Source organism: Panthera uncia (genome assembly GCF_023721935.1).
Source record: "Panthera uncia isolate 11264 chromosome B3 unlocalized genomic scaffold, Puncia_PCG_1.0 HiC_scaffold_1, whole genome shotgun sequence".
Taxonomy (NCBI): Eukaryota; Metazoa; Chordata; class Mammalia; order Carnivora; family Felidae; genus Panthera; species Panthera uncia.
In genome coordinates, this window is record NW_026057582.1 from 75033360 (window position 1) to 75049332 (window position 15973).

General features: G+C 34.7%; 1 protein-coding gene and 1 pseudogene across 1 annotated transcript; one reads left to right on the plus strand and one right to left on the minus strand.

Moving 5' to 3' along the window:
- The first annotated feature begins 1020 nt into the window (after positions 1–1020).
- LOC125909792 (olfactory receptor 4K15) lies at positions 1021–1968 on the plus strand. The gene has a single exon (XM_049613256.1). The coding sequence runs from the start codon at positions 1024–1026 to the stop codon at positions 1966–1968; it is 945 nt and encodes a 314-aa protein (XP_049469213.1). The 5' UTR covers positions 1021–1023.
- Positions 1969–11707: 9739 nt separating this feature from the next.
- LOC125910358 (olfactory receptor 11G2-like) lies at positions 11708–12644 on the minus strand (annotated as a pseudogene).
- Positions 12645–15973: the final 3329 nt, after the last annotated feature.

The window sequence follows — 15973 nt, forward strand, 5'->3', positions numbered from 1 at the left end:
CTATTATGCAATATAACTAATTTTTTAAAGCCCCACCAAATCAAATGAAATGTCAACCATAATTCAAAAATATGCCTATAGTCATTAACAGCAATATCTGAGATTAGTGAAATAATATCAGGGAATAATTGAGAACAAATGCACTAGTTTCCTTCATATAAGAGAACTCCAGGAAGAGCTAAGTCACAGCTCTAGACATTTGGATTTTAACTAGGTTTTGTACTGTCATGTAATTTGTAAATGAATAGAGGAGGGAGTAAGATCTAGTCACTCAAGGCAATGGGTCTGCCTATTGAGCTCTTACACAAATGTAATGGTGTCTCTTTATCTCCTGGTTTATTTTTTATTAATAAAATAAGCACAAAAGTACACCAAAGAGAATTTCATATCTTGTAAGTTTTCACAAAGCAAACATTTTCACCTCAAGACAGAACATTACCAGCACTTCAGAAGCCCTTCCCGTCATCTTCCTGTCCCTATTCCCTTCTAGGATAATGACCACAGGAGCTTTTTTAATACCATAGATAAGTTTAGCCTATTTTTTAACTTTATTTAAATAGGTTCATACAGTACACGGTCTTTGTGTCTAACTTTTGGGGTCAACATTGTGAAATTATCTTCCTCTGTGTCAGTCATTTAAAAAATGGTTATATCATTTATTGTAGAAAAAAAGATTCAGATTTTGTTTCTGTAGTTTCTTAGACTGGATTTCTATAATATCAAGAAAAACATTTCAGATTTCCAATTTCATTTGTAAAGTAAATTACATTCCTCAAATTCATGTAACTGAATATACCAATGTCAAATATCCCCTCAATGACTCTCTCCTCCATCCCTCTTTAGTATTGCTGTTATGCTATCTATATAATTTTTAATTATGAAATGATATATGAAAATTCAGATATATAAACATAAGTAGAAATTTGAATCCCTAAGGAAGGGAGCAGAACTGGGAAATGAAACCCACTGATTGATCTCTGTCTCTCTTCTATTCAGGTAGCAAGACAAGTTCCTGCCAAGTCAATGAATGAGACAAATCATTCCCGGGTGACAGAGTTTGTGTTGCTGGGACTCTCTAATTCCCAGGAGCTCCAACCTTTCTTGTTTGTCATATTTTCACTACTTTACCTAGCAATACTGCTGGGAAACTTTCTTATCATCCTCACTGTAACCACAGATTCTTACCTTCACACCCCCATGTACTTCCTGCTTGCAAACCTCTCTTTTGTAGATATATGTGTTGCCTCTTTTGCTACACCCAAAATGATTGCAGACTTTCTGGTTGAGCAGAAGACTATTTCTTTTGATGCCTGTTTGGCCCAGATTTTCTTTGTTCACCTTTTCACTGGCAGTGAAATGGTGCTCCTTGTATCCATGGCTTATGACCGTTATGTTGCTATATGCAAACCTCTCCACTACATGACAATCATGAGTCGCCGTGTGTGTATTATTCTTGTTCTCATCTCCTGGCTTGTGGGTTTTATCCATACTACTAGCCAGTTGGCATTTACAATTAACTTGCCTTTTTGTGGCCCTAATCAGGTAGATAGTTTTTTCTGTGACCTCCCTTTAGTGACCAAGCTGGCATGCATTGACACTTACGTTGTCAGCCTACTTATAGTTGCAGATAGTGGCTTTCTTTCTATGAGTTCCTTTCTCCTCTTGGTTGTCTCCTACACTGTGATACTTATCACAGTCAGGAAACGCTCCTCTGCTAGCATGGCAAAGGCCCGTTCCACGTTGACTGCCCATGTCACTGTGGTCACCCTATTCTTTGGACCATGCATCTTCATCTATGTGTGGCCCTTCAGCAGTTATTCTGTTGACAAAGTCCTTGCTGTGTTCTACACAATCTTTACTCCTATTTTAAACCCAATTATCTACACTCTAAGGAACAAAGAAATGAAGGCAGCTATGTTAAAACTGAAGAGTCGGTATCTGAAGTTGGCCAGGTTTCTGCAGCCATAAGAAATGTTCTTTTTCTGGAAACAAAGTAAACTTCACAACTGTATCTACTGTAGCCTCCTCTCTCAACAATTACAAACGGAATCCCTATGATGTTCAAGCAGATCATTTTGACCAGGGGAAGGGTTAACTTGAATGAAAGAATAATGATAAGAACAAAAAGCCAGATAATGGACCTTACTGATATTTAAATTCTCTTCCTTTATTGTGTGATTTTTTGTTTCTATTTCCTAGTTTTTAATTAAAACTTTTTAATTTAATATATAGCCTTCGAATACATTGAGAAATGGCATTTACTCATATAGGATAAATAAGCTGTACTCCCTCTCAAAACAGTACTGCTCAGATGCCAATTTTGGAGTTATACTAGATATATACCTCTGTACAACAGAGATAATAGATTTATTTATTTATTTATTTATTTATTTATTTATGAATAAACCTAGATAAGAATGCCTTTCACACAGTACTATGTAAGTAACAGCACAGGAAGACAATTCTATGATTGGTGTTAATGGAACAGTAACATGTAAAATAGCAAGGCTATCCAGCAAAGGCATTTATAGTCAACACTTTCACAAATCTTTCTACAATGGTGCTGTTTAATATATATTATTCATAGAAAGCAACTCGCTCAATAAATTTATTCATGAGAGTGTTTTGTATTATGTTAATTTCTGTTTAATAGTGATAAAATATCAGAGATGAGTTAAAATTCTCTACCACTTGTCATCATGATGATGGGAGCCTGAAACTTCATGATTCTTTTCTTCTCAGATAAAGTAGTTTTATATATTAAGAGCTGGTAGGAATAATCATTTTTCTATGTGGACTTAATTAAAATTTTATTTTTATATTGTGTAATTCAGGTCCAGAAAATGACAGAACCCTATTTCAGGAACTTCAGGGTAGCCATGAACTTATTCTTCCATGACCACTTATGAAAATAAGATTTTCTATGATTGCTCATTATAGGTTATTTTAGGCTTTTACTCTTATTGCATTGAGGTTTTTCCTATTTTTTCTACTGTGTTCTCACAATCTGCTATAATGTTACCTGTTTTCTAGATCCCAATCCTTACAATCTCCTAAAGGGATTTTATAATTGCTATTACTGAGAGAAAACGATAAGTTCTAACTTTTGAGTCAGAGGGTATCAATTTATTGTGGACATAAAGGCAAAAGCAATTCTAAAAGGGATATTTACAGAGATACAGGGCTATATCTAGAAATAAGAAAAGTGCCAAATAATCTAACTTTATAAGAGAAGAGAAAAACAACAAACAAAAACCAAAGTTAGGGATGCCTGGGTGGCTCAGTCAGTTAAGCGTCTGACTTCAGCTCAGGTCATGATTTCACAGTTTGTAGATTCGAGCCCCGCATTGGGCTCTGTGTTGGCAGCTCAGAGCCTGGAGCTTGCTTCAAATTCTATGTCTCCCTCTCTCTCTGCCCCTCCCCCACTCACTCTCTGTCTCTGTCTCAAAAATAAACAAACATTAAAAAAATTTAAAAAAAAAGACCAAAGTTAGCAGAATAAAGGAAATAAGAAAGGCTAGAATGGAAATAAATGAAAGAGACTAAAAAATATTAGAAAATTTCAATGAAACTAAGAGTTAGTTCTTTGAAAAGATAAACAAAATTGCTAACTGTATAGCCAGACTCATCAGGAAAAAAACACAGGACACATATAAATAAAATCAGAAATAAAGAGCAGTATCAACTGATACTATACAAATCAAAGGATTATATGAGAATACTATCAAAAATCATATGCCAATGAATTGGGCAAGCTAGAATGAATGGATACATTCCTAAAAACATAATCCAACATCTTAAAAACATCTTCCAAAACCGAGTCAGGAAGAAATTGAAAACCTGAACATACCAATTACTACTACAAAATGAAATCCACAATCAAAAGATTACCAACAAATAAAAGCCCAGGACTGGATGGATTCACAGGTAAATTCTATCAAATATTCACAGAATAGTTAATACATAATATGTCATATCAACAAGAAAAAGAATTAAAACCATATGATCATTTCAAGAGATGCAGAAAAAGCAATGGATAAGTACAACATCCATTCATGATAGAAAAAAACCCTCAACAAAGTAGGTTTAGTGGGAACATACTTCAACATAATAAAGACCATATATGAAAAACCCACAGACCATATATGAAAAACATCATACTCAATGGTGAAAAACTGAGAGCCCTTCCTCTAAGATCAGGAACAAGACAAGAATGCTTGCTTTCACCACTTTTATTCAACACATTACTGAAAGTCCTGGCCACAGCAATCAGACAAGAAAAAGAAAGAAAAGGCACCCAAAGAGGCAAGGAAGAAGGTAAACTGTCACTACTTGAGATGACATGACACTATCTATAACAAACCTAAAGACTCCACCAGAATTCTACTAGAACTGATAAATGAACTCAGTAAGGTTGCAGGATACAAAACCAATATGCAGAAATCCATTGCATTTCTATACACTAATAATGAAGTAGCAGAAAAAGGTACCCACATGTACTGTTGCTGGGAATGCAAATTGGTGCAGGAACTGTAAACAATAATATGCAGGTTTCTCAAAAAATTAAAAATAGAATTACCATATGATCCAGTAATTCTACTACTGGGTATTTATCCAAAGAAAATAAAAACACTAATTCAAAAGGACATATGCACCCCCACCTTTATTGCAGCATTATTTACAATAGACAAATTATAGAACCAACCCAAGTGTCCATCTATCGATAAATGGATAAAGAAGATGTGGTACGTATATATACACAATGGAATATTATTCAGCTATAAAAAATGAAAACTTGTCATTTGCAGCAACATAGATGGATCTACAGTGTATATATTAAGTGAAATAAGTCAGCCAAAGAAAGACAAATACCATATGATTTCACTCATATGTGGAATTTAGGAAACAAATGATCAAAGAAAAAAAAGAGACAAAAAAAACCCCAGACTCTTTTTTTTTTTTTTTTAATTTTTTATTTTTTAATATATGAAATTTACTGTCAAATTGGTTTCCATACAACACCCAGTGCTCATCCCAAAAGGTGCCCTCCTCAATACCCATCACCCACCCTGCCCTCCCTCCCATCCCCCATCAACCCTCAATTTGTTCTCAGTTTTTAACAGCCCAGACTCTTAAATATAGAAAACAAACCAATGATTACCAGAGGATAGGTGGGGGGAGGGGGCGGTAATTGGTGAAACAGGTAAAGAAGATTAAGAGTACACTAATCACAGAAATGTATAGAATGTTGAATCACTATATTGTAGACCTGAAATGAATATAACACTGTTAATTATACCAGAATTAAAAAATAATAATAAAAAAATAAGAGTTAATACCTATTCTCCTCAAACTATTCCAAAAAAAACATAAGGAGGAGAGCTTTCAATTACAACACATCCTACAAGGACAAACTAGACACAGACACCACAAAAAAACGAAAACTACAAGCCAAAACCCTCATTAATACAGATGCAAAAATCCTCAACAAAATATTAGCAAACCAAATCCAACAATACATTAAAAAAATAATTCACCATTATCAGGCAGGATTTATTCTGGGGATGCAAGAAGAATTTGGATTGTATTATAAATAAATGTAATACACTGTATCATAAAAGGAAGGATATGAATCATAGGATCATCTCAATCGAGGCAGAAAAAACATATGACTAAGTAGAACATCCATTCATGATAAAAACACTCAATAAAGTGGATTTAGAGGGAATATACCTCAACATAATAAAGGCCATAATGAAAAACCCATAGCTATTATCATACTCAATACTGAACTGAGAGTTTTCCTCTAAGATCAGGAACAAGACGAGGACATTTTCTTTCACCACTTTTATTCATCATAGTACTGGAAGCCCTATTTCACAGCAAACAGACAAGAAAAAAAAAGAGGCAACCATATTGGTAAGAAAGCTAAACTGTCACTATCTGCAAATGAAAGGATGTTATACATAGAAAACACTAAAGACTACACCAAAAAACTATTAGAAGTATTTAATTTAATAAAGTTTCAGGATACAAAATTATACACAAAATTGGTTGCATTTCTATACAGTAGTAACAAAGTAGCAGAAAATTAAGAAAACAATTCCATTTACAACTGCATTAAAAAGAATAAAATACCTAGAAATAAACTTAACCAAGGAAGTGAAATACCTGTACTCCAAAAACTATAAAATACTGATGAAATAAATTGAAGATGACACAAACAAATGGAAAGACATTCTATGTTCATGGATTTGGAGAATACTGTTAAAATGTCCATACTACCCAAAGCAATCTACAGATTCAATGCAATCCCTATCAGCATTTTTCATAGAAATAGAAAAATACTAAAGTTTGCATGGAACTAAAAAAGACCTTGAATAGCCAAAGCAATTTCAAGAAAGAAGATAAAAGCTGGAGGTATCACAACTCCAGATTTCAAGATATACTACAAAGCTGTATTAATCAAACCAGTATGGTATTGGCACATGCACACACGCGTGCGCGCACACACACACACGGCACATAGATCAAGGAAACAGGGTAGAGAGCTCAGAAATAAATCCATGTTTGTATAGTAAATTAATCTATGACCAAGGAGGCAAGAATATACTGGGGAGAAACAGTCTCTTCAATAAATGGTTCTGGGAAAACTGGACAGCTGCTTGCAAAAGAATGAAATTAGATGCCTTTCTTATACACAAAAATAAACTTCAAATGGATTTAAGACCTACATATGAGACCTAAAACCATAAAAATCCTAGAAGAAAACACTGGCACTAATCTCTCTCCCATTTGCCATAGCAGTATTTTTCTAGATAGATATCCTCAGACAAAGGAAACAAAAGAAAAAATACACCTAAAAAAAAAAAAGCTTTTCTCAGCAAAGGAAACAATCAACAATGCAAAAATGCAACCTACTAAATGGGAGAAGACATTTGCAAATGATAGATAGGGCTGATAAGGAGTTAATATCCAAAGTATATGAAAATTTATACAACGGACCACCCAAAAAACCCCCAAATAATCCCACTAAAAATGGAGGGCCAGAATACATATTTTTCCAAAGAATATGTACAGATGGTCAACAGAAACATGAAAAGATTCCCACATCACCAATCATCAGGGAAATGCAAATCAAAGCCACAACGAGATATCACCTCAGATCACATTACTGCCAGAACTGCTAGAATCAGAAAGAAAATAACAAGTGTTGGTGAGGTTGTAGAGAAAAAGGAACCCTTGGGCACTGCTGGTAGGGATGTAAGTTGGTGTAGTCAATGTGGAAAAAGTATGGAGTATCCTCAGAAATTAACAAAATAAATACCATAGGATCATAGGATCCAGTAATTCCATTACTGGATATTCACATCCCCTTACCGCCACAGCAAAAAACCCTGAAAACACTAATTGAAAAAGATATGTGTAACCCTATGTTTATTGCAGCATTATTTACAATAGTCAAGATATGGAAGCAACCTAAGTGTTCATGGATAGATGGATAAAAAAGGGTGATATACACATGTACAAACACATACATACAGTGGTAATATATATAAAACAGTATAATGGAATATTAAACAGCCATAAAAAATAATGGGATCTTACCATTTGTGGCAACTGGATGGACTAGAGGGTGTTATGCTGAATGACATAAGTTAGATGGAGAAAGTCAAGTACCTTATTGTACAGCTGAAACTAATGTAATACTGTGTACCAATTATATTTCAGGAAAAAATAAAGATTCTATGAAGTAATGTGGAATAAGAAATTAGCATAATGTCACAGCCTAAAAATGTTAGACATACCCTTTTCAGGATGCTATGTGTGCACAATCTTATTTTCCTTTGTCTTCTTTTTTCAAAAACAGTTTTAATGAGGTATGGCTGTCATACAAAAGTTGATGGGGGGAGCACCCGGGTGGCTCAGTTGGTTGAGTGTCTGACTCTTGATTATGGCTCAAGCCATGATTTGAGGGGCATGCGCTGAAGTCCTGCATTGGACTCCATGCTGAGTGTGGGTCCTGCTTAAGATTCTCTCTCCCACTCTGCCCCTCTCCCCCTCTCACGAACTCTCTCTAAAATTAAAGAAAAAAAAAGTCTAAGTCTATGCAGTCATTATCTCTTTATCCCAAGGAATGGTGTCTGAGTGAATAGCTGCTTTAATTCCTTCTCTTCAAACAGTAATAAGCATGTGATATTCTGCAAGATGGCCACCATCAAATGCTCCTATTACAACATTTAATTATACCAATATATCACAATTTTAAAAAAGCTTTCTAATACTAATGCTAAAAAATAAAGGATGACAAATTGTATCAAATCATTAGAACATGGTTTTCAAACAGTTATATCTGAAAGTGTGAAAATTATTCATCATATAGCAATGGAAGCAAAAAAGTGAAAACTTTTAAAACATTACCAATAGTTTAAACACAATAAGCCTTTTTAAAACCCATCTCTTATTTCTTTATATTTAAAGAACAAAATTATTAGTATATCTCACTATAATTATTATAATAATTCTATCAATTCCATCTTTCCTATCATGCTGTATTCTAGAATTGGCCTATTTTCCATTTCTTTTTTTCTGCAATTTATTTCTTATCCTTTACTCTTACCCTGAATCAATGCTTCATATGTCTCTGAGAAGTATTGACAATAAATTATGAAAATAATTTAGTTTTAAAAGATAACAAGATTTTACAAACTGAAAGATATAATCAAATAGGTTTCACTTGAAAATGTGTGATATGACATTATCTATTCAAGAATACCAAGATTGCAAAACAAGGAATAAATGATTATGCAGTGACTTCTACAGCCATGTAAACTGTGAAACACACCTGAACATGCCAAGAAGTGTCTGGGGAGCTTTTACTTCAAAGTAGTTATTTAGGACTCACATATGATTTCAGTCTTAACAATTTCCTATTAAAATGTCCAAATAAATTCAAAAGTCATAAAAATAATCTGCATTGAAAAATAATACTATAAATATCCAGAGGAGTAATTTTTATGACCATAGATTAGACAAAGGTTTCTTATGTTTGATACCAAAAGCACAAGTGACAGATGAAAAAAGTAGATAAACCGGACTTACTTAAAAGTCAAAACGTCAAAAGACACTTTCAAAAAAGTAAAAAAGACAGCCTACAGATTGGGAGAAGTTAATTTTAAATTATATATCTGAATAGGGACTTATATCCAAAATATATTAATACCTTCTACAAATCAAGAATAAAAAGAAAACCCAATTTAAAAATGTTCAGAGGATTTGAATATTTCTCTAAAGACAAACAGATGGCCAAAATAAGCACATAAAAAATGACCAATATCATTAGGGAAAACACTAATTAAAACAAAAAGGTACATACCACTTCACACCTACCAGGATCACTAAAGTCAAAAAAGTAAAAATAAACAAATACTGGTGAGAATACATAGAAAGCTAAAATCTACATTACACACATTGCTAGTGTCATATAAAACTGTTGTAGCTGTGGGAGGCTGGACCCCGGTGCCAGGCTGAGACCAGGTCGAGCAACGGCTCCCTGTTGACTCAGCCAACCCGGTGGTTTCCCCTCCCATTCCCCCACTTGCAAAGGCATACGAAAGCCTTGTCAAGGCTGAGAAAGCTAATTCCTGAAGCCTGTGGTCTGTGGGTGTTGGCAGTAATGTTACCCCCCTTTTTCTACCCCGGGGTCAAATAGAAACAAACATGGGAACTGTGTTTTGCTAGCCATCTATCAACAAGGTCTTGTTGTGAGCCGTTTAGAAAGTTCACAAGGTACACAGAACTAAATGTTTTGGCTGGCAGCGATCATGTGAAACCTGTTTATTCTTAGAATGACCTGATCCATAAGAGTCTTGATATAAAAGATTGTATATAGCAACAATAAAGCCGTCACTTGGGCCATCAGCCCAGGGGACCCTCCTGTTCCCAAACTGGCTTCTCTTCTTTTTTTCTTACATTCCCTTACCCTCAGGACCCTGATCTCGGTGTTTGTTTTGCCGGTCGCAACATGTAGCCTCTTTGGAAAATAGTCTGACAGTTCCTCAAAATGTTAAATTTAGAGTTAACTTATGACCCAGCAATTCAACCTATGGGGATATACCCTAGGGAAGTGAAAACAGGTTCACATAAAGATCATGACTGTTGGGGCACCTGGGTGGCTCACTCAGTTAAGCCTCTGACTTCGGCTCAGGTCATGATCTCATGGTTTGTGGGTTTGAGCCCCACGTCAAGGCTCTGTGCTGACAGCTCAGAGCCTGGAGCCTGCTTCTGATTCTGTGTCTCCCTCTCTCTCTGCCCTTTCCCCACTCGCGCTCTGTCTCTCTCTCAAAAAAGATGACTGTTACAGCAGCATTACTAACAATACCACAAACCAGAAACAATTTAAATGTCCAACTGTTGAATGGACAAAGCAAATGTTTTACATCCAAATGATGGAATGCTATTCAGCCCTAAAAAGGAATGAAGTACTGATATTCTCTATAACATAAATGAACCTTGTAAACATCATCCTAAGTGAAAGGAGCCAGACATATTGTATGATTTTTTTAAATTAAATTAATTAATTTATTTTTTGAGAGACAAAGAAAGAAGTGGGGGCTTACCTGAAGCGGGGCTCATGCTCACCCAAAGCAGGACTCATGCTCACTAGATGCAGTGCTGGAACTCACGTGATGTGGGGCTCGAGCTCACCTGATGTGGGACTTGAACTCACCAACCGTGAGATCATGACGTGAGCCAAAGTCAGATGCTTAACCCACTGAGCCACCCATTTATATGATGTCCAGAATAGGTAAATACATAGAAATGGTGTTGCCAGAACTTGAGAGAAGGAAAAGTAGGATACTGGGAGAGTTACTCAGTATAGGCTTTGTGGGATAATGAAAATTCTAGTTGAGAATATGAGATACAGTATTCTTGAGACATTGAGTAGACGCATATCTAAGAACTCCAGCAACTGCATCAGTACCTGACAGTTCCTAGCCATTACACCCTAACCTAGAGAGGGCAAAAATGGCAAATCAGGAAAAGGCAAAGCATGGTTCATCCCAAATAGAGCTCTTTTCAAAAACAATTCTTAGAATATATAATGGAAAAAATTAATGGCAGCCATGTGGATCTAAATATTAAGAGTATTTTCACTAAAATTTGGTGAGGAAGTAGGAGGAAATACAAATATCATAAATAATGAATCACCTTTCCTAAGAATGTATCTTGCCCTGTTTTTAATATTGACACAAGAATTAACACCTAAATGTTGTCTTCTAAACTTAGCATACATAACTTTAGACTGAGAAAATTTTAGTAATAACTGTAAACTATAGGACCAATTATGTGTATGCATGTGTATATGATATTAGCAGCAAAATTTTAACTAGTATTAAATAAAAATGTCTGAAATATTAGTGATTATTTTTCCCTTATTTTAATTTGAACTTGAAATATTTCACTATTATTAATTTTCCCTAATGAAAATGAAGAGATGGATACAGTTAGCTTTAGAAAAATCTATTACAATGGCTGTTCCTCCTCCCCCCAAAATATTTTTCTAATTCAGTTAATACAATTGAATATCAAACTTTTAATTATTTATTTCACATACATCATTTCAAATGTGAACAAAAATTCTTCAAAGATTTCTTCCACACCTCTGACTAAATCTCACAATCCTCTAATTTTCTCAGAGCTGCCTTCATCTCCTTACTTCAGAGATGACAGAGCAAGGAATTACTTCAGCTAGATTGCCTGCTGTTGGACTTACATATACAACCATGATAGAGCCATAAAACAGGGATACCACAGCCAGATGGGAGCCACACATGGAGAAGGGACCCTGAGCACAGTTCTACTCACCAGGACGTAGGAGCTGGCAATAAAAAGAAAGGTGGGGAAAATGAAGACTGAGTTAAAGATGGCACAGATGATCTCAGTGGCAGGAAATGGCATACGGGACAGATTTATGAGGATATCTGGGTCACACAGGAAGTGATCAATCTTACTGGAACAACAAAATGGGAGCTGAGAGATCAGGTAAATAGGCAACAGGAAATACAGGAAGCCACATACCCAGCACCCAGCTTCTGTTCTGATGCAGTGCTGAACTGACATGACAGTGGGGTAATGCAGGGGCCTGAAGATAGCAAGGTACTTGCCAAAGGCCATGGCAGACAAGAAGAAGGTCTCAGTGGTGCCCAGGGAGAAGAAGAAGTAGGATTGGAGGAAGCAGCCAGAGACAGAAATGGTGTTGGCCTCAGAGAGAAAGTTGGCTAGCATATTAGGGACAGTGGAGGTGATAAATCAGATCTCCAGGAAGGAAAAATTGGCCAGCAGGATGTACATTGGCATTTGTAGTTGATGGTCCCACATCACAGCACACATAACAGATTTCCAGTTAGTGTCAATATATATATTCCAGAGAAGACTGAAAAGATTTTCCTCTTTCCTCTGAATTTCCCAGGTATAAGGGAAACCCAAAGGATGAATTTACTCCTAGAACTAGAGCAATTACTTATGTTGGAATATTCATTTGTCTGTAATGCTGCAAAAATAACAAATTTCCATATGAGAAATGGCCTTTTAGTATTGCACATTAAGGAAAATACCTTGATTAGGGTTACATCACTCTGCATGTCAGTAAATAAAATATCTCTCATGCAGAAATATTTTCATCATTTTTAGATCTTCAGAGTCCTATTCTATATATAACAAATACAAAGTGAACAGATACTTGCCTGTCATCCTGAGGTTTACTATCAGAGTCAATTGACAGTAAACAATTCTATACAAAAATCTACAATGTTAGGCCAAGCAGTGAATGAATACAGACTGAATGAATATAGTCAAGAGAAAACTCAGTGTTTTTGACATATAAAATATATTAAAGAGAATAATAGTTAATAATCTTTGCTCTATTTGTGAGAGAAATATGTCAAGCTGATTTGAAGACAATATCCAATAGTTTCAAGTACTGTATGCAAGATAATTAATTGCTATTTTATTGTTATGGGAAATACTCCTATATCTATTTTAGAATAGATTATAAGTCAATAGTAAAATGAGAAATTATAAGATTTCAAATTTCAACTCCTCCCTTCAGTAAAAATACACTCTTAAAAATACTACATGTAGGGGTGGCCAACTCTTGACTTCGGCTCAGGTCATTATCTCATGGTTTGTAAGTTCAAGCCCTGCATAGGGCTCTGTGCTTACAGCATGGAACCTGTTTTGGATCCTCTGTCTCCGTCTCTCTGCCCCTCCTCACTCTCTCTTGGTTTCTCCCTCAAAAATAAATAAATGTTAAAAAATGCTACATGTATGTAATTTTTTAAATGTTCAGTATTTGGCATGCTGCACAGAAAGTCAGAGATCTTGATCATTGCATTTGTATTAACAAAGACAGCCCAGGAAAATGGGTATGTCTCCTATTCATAATCCTACAGGGAGGAAATTCCACTTTTAAAATTTCAGATCTAATGACAAATACTACCTTATGATAGTTTCTCTAAGTTGGTTTTCTAACACTTAGTTATCATCATCATTAATTTAAATATAAGAGAGAAAGGACAGTATTTAATGAGGCTCTTCAATACCATAAAATTAGTATGGAGGGCGAGTCTTCAACTCCCAGGTATTTTATGTGGAAAAGGACACAGACTCAAAGGTGGTGTTCTAAAAAACAGTGGTTCTCAAAGTGTTGTTGGGGACCCCTGAAGGTCTCTGAAGATTTATCAGGCATTGAGGTCAAAATTGTTTTCATACCAATACTATTATTTGTTTTGTAGACTCTAATTGTTTCTTGATTACTGAATGGAGTTTGCCAGGCTGCATGATCTCATACCAAATTGTTTGATCTCACAATAAATGTTTGGTTATCTCACACCAAAGAACATCCTACTGACCTCTCTTAAAGTAAACATTAAAGAGATTTATTAAAAATATTAAAAACACAAATCTTCATTAAGTTTTATTATTTTGACAAAGCAAAAAAAAGTTTTTTTTTAAATTGGCATTTATGGTATTTTGATTAGTTTATTATCTCTACTAATGAATTTATGTATAAACATTATTTTTTTAAATTTCTAAATGGTAAATACAAATAGCTATAACTCATACAAACAAAACTACTCTGGGGTCCTTGATGAGTTTTAAGATTATGAAAGGGTCCTGAAATCAACAAGTTTGAAAGCCACATGTTCTAGATAAACCTTGGCCTCTGCAGAAGAATTAAATCCTTTTCAACACTCACACATTACAGAATGATGAAGCCTTAGTTTGCAAAAATTACACCAATCTATAAATAAAATGGAGAGATTATAGTTTTGGTTTTGGTTTGGTTTTGGCTTGATATTGCAGAGCATAGTTATTTGCATGCTAAACTGTAAATAAAATGTGAGAACACAGCATATTTCAAGTATACAAATTTTTATTATTAACTATTGCCACCAAGCTGTACATTAGATCTCCAGAGTTTATTCACCTTATAACTGAAACAAAATTAAAGTATGGGAAGTTATGGATATATTAATCAGTTTGACGGTAGCCATCATTTTACAATGTATATCAAATCATTGTAATTGTATACTTAAATACATAAAATATTTGTCTATTATACTTCAATAAAGTTGGAAAAAAATAAACTATAAAATAGGATGGTTTGGAAATTAAGAGCAAATAAAGAAAGAAGAAAAAGAATCCACAGCACTAAGGTCTGAATCATGAATTCACATATATTTATACCTTTAAATTAATAGAATTATGTACCTTTTTTAAGGTTATTTTTAAAAATAAGCTTTGAAATTTGAAAAGTAATGGATTCATACTTAGGAAGAACTTTTCCAAGCCAGTAATTTCAATGCAATTCCAAAGTAATCACAGATAATAACCCAGACTAATGCCTTAGATTTAGTGTGTGGCAAAGTGTTACACAATTGCAGCCCACATAAACTCTCCATAATCTCCTACTGTTTTTGCCAGTGACTTTGGGTTTTTCTTCATTTATTCTATTATTTCTATATGTGTGTGGAAATGTCTCTAAATAGCTCTGTGTCCATATATCTCTCCCTGTTTCCTTTGGGTTCTTTCTGTTGAGAGAGAGAGAGAGAGAGAGAGAGAGAGAGAGAGAGAGAGAGAAAGGGAAAGAGAAAGGGAGGGAGAGAGAAAAGATTTTGTTAATTCTTTCAATCTCTATAACTCACTCACATGTGATTAGGTCTTTTCCAGATATCATATAATACATGCCTGGAGTCTAGCCTTCTATCCAATCAAGTTCATTCTTTTGCTTCCTCCCCCAACTTTATATTTACCATTTAATTTCTTACTCTGTTTCCCAACTGTAACTGAATACATATGAAAGTAAAACTCACATTTCATTATACACACACACACACACAAATATACACATATATATGGAAAAAGAATGTGTTTTTTAAAATATTTTCAATTTGAAAAACTAATGTGTGAAATACTGTCTTTCTTCCAAAGAAAATAAATTTTTAAAAGCTACTCATAAATAATGGACCCACAAACATATGGCCAACTAATCTCTGACAAAGCAGGAAAGAGTATCCAATGGAAAAAAGACTCTTTAGCAAATGGTGCTGGGAGAACTGGACAGCAATATGCAGAAGAATGAAACTGGACTACTTTCTTACACCATACACAAAAATAAATTCAAAATGGGTAAAATACCTAAATGTGAGACAGGAAATCATCTAAATCCCATAGGAGAAAACAGGCAGCCACCTCTTCAACCTCTGGAGGCAAGGGAAATAAAAGCACAAATGAACCACTAGGACTTAATCAATATAAAAACAAAACAAAACTTCTACACGGCAAAGGAAGCAATCAACAAAACTAAAAGGCAACTGATGGAATTGTAAAAGCTATTTGTTAATGACATATCAGACAAAGGATTAGTATCCAAAATCTATAAAAAATTTACCAAACTCAACACCTAAAA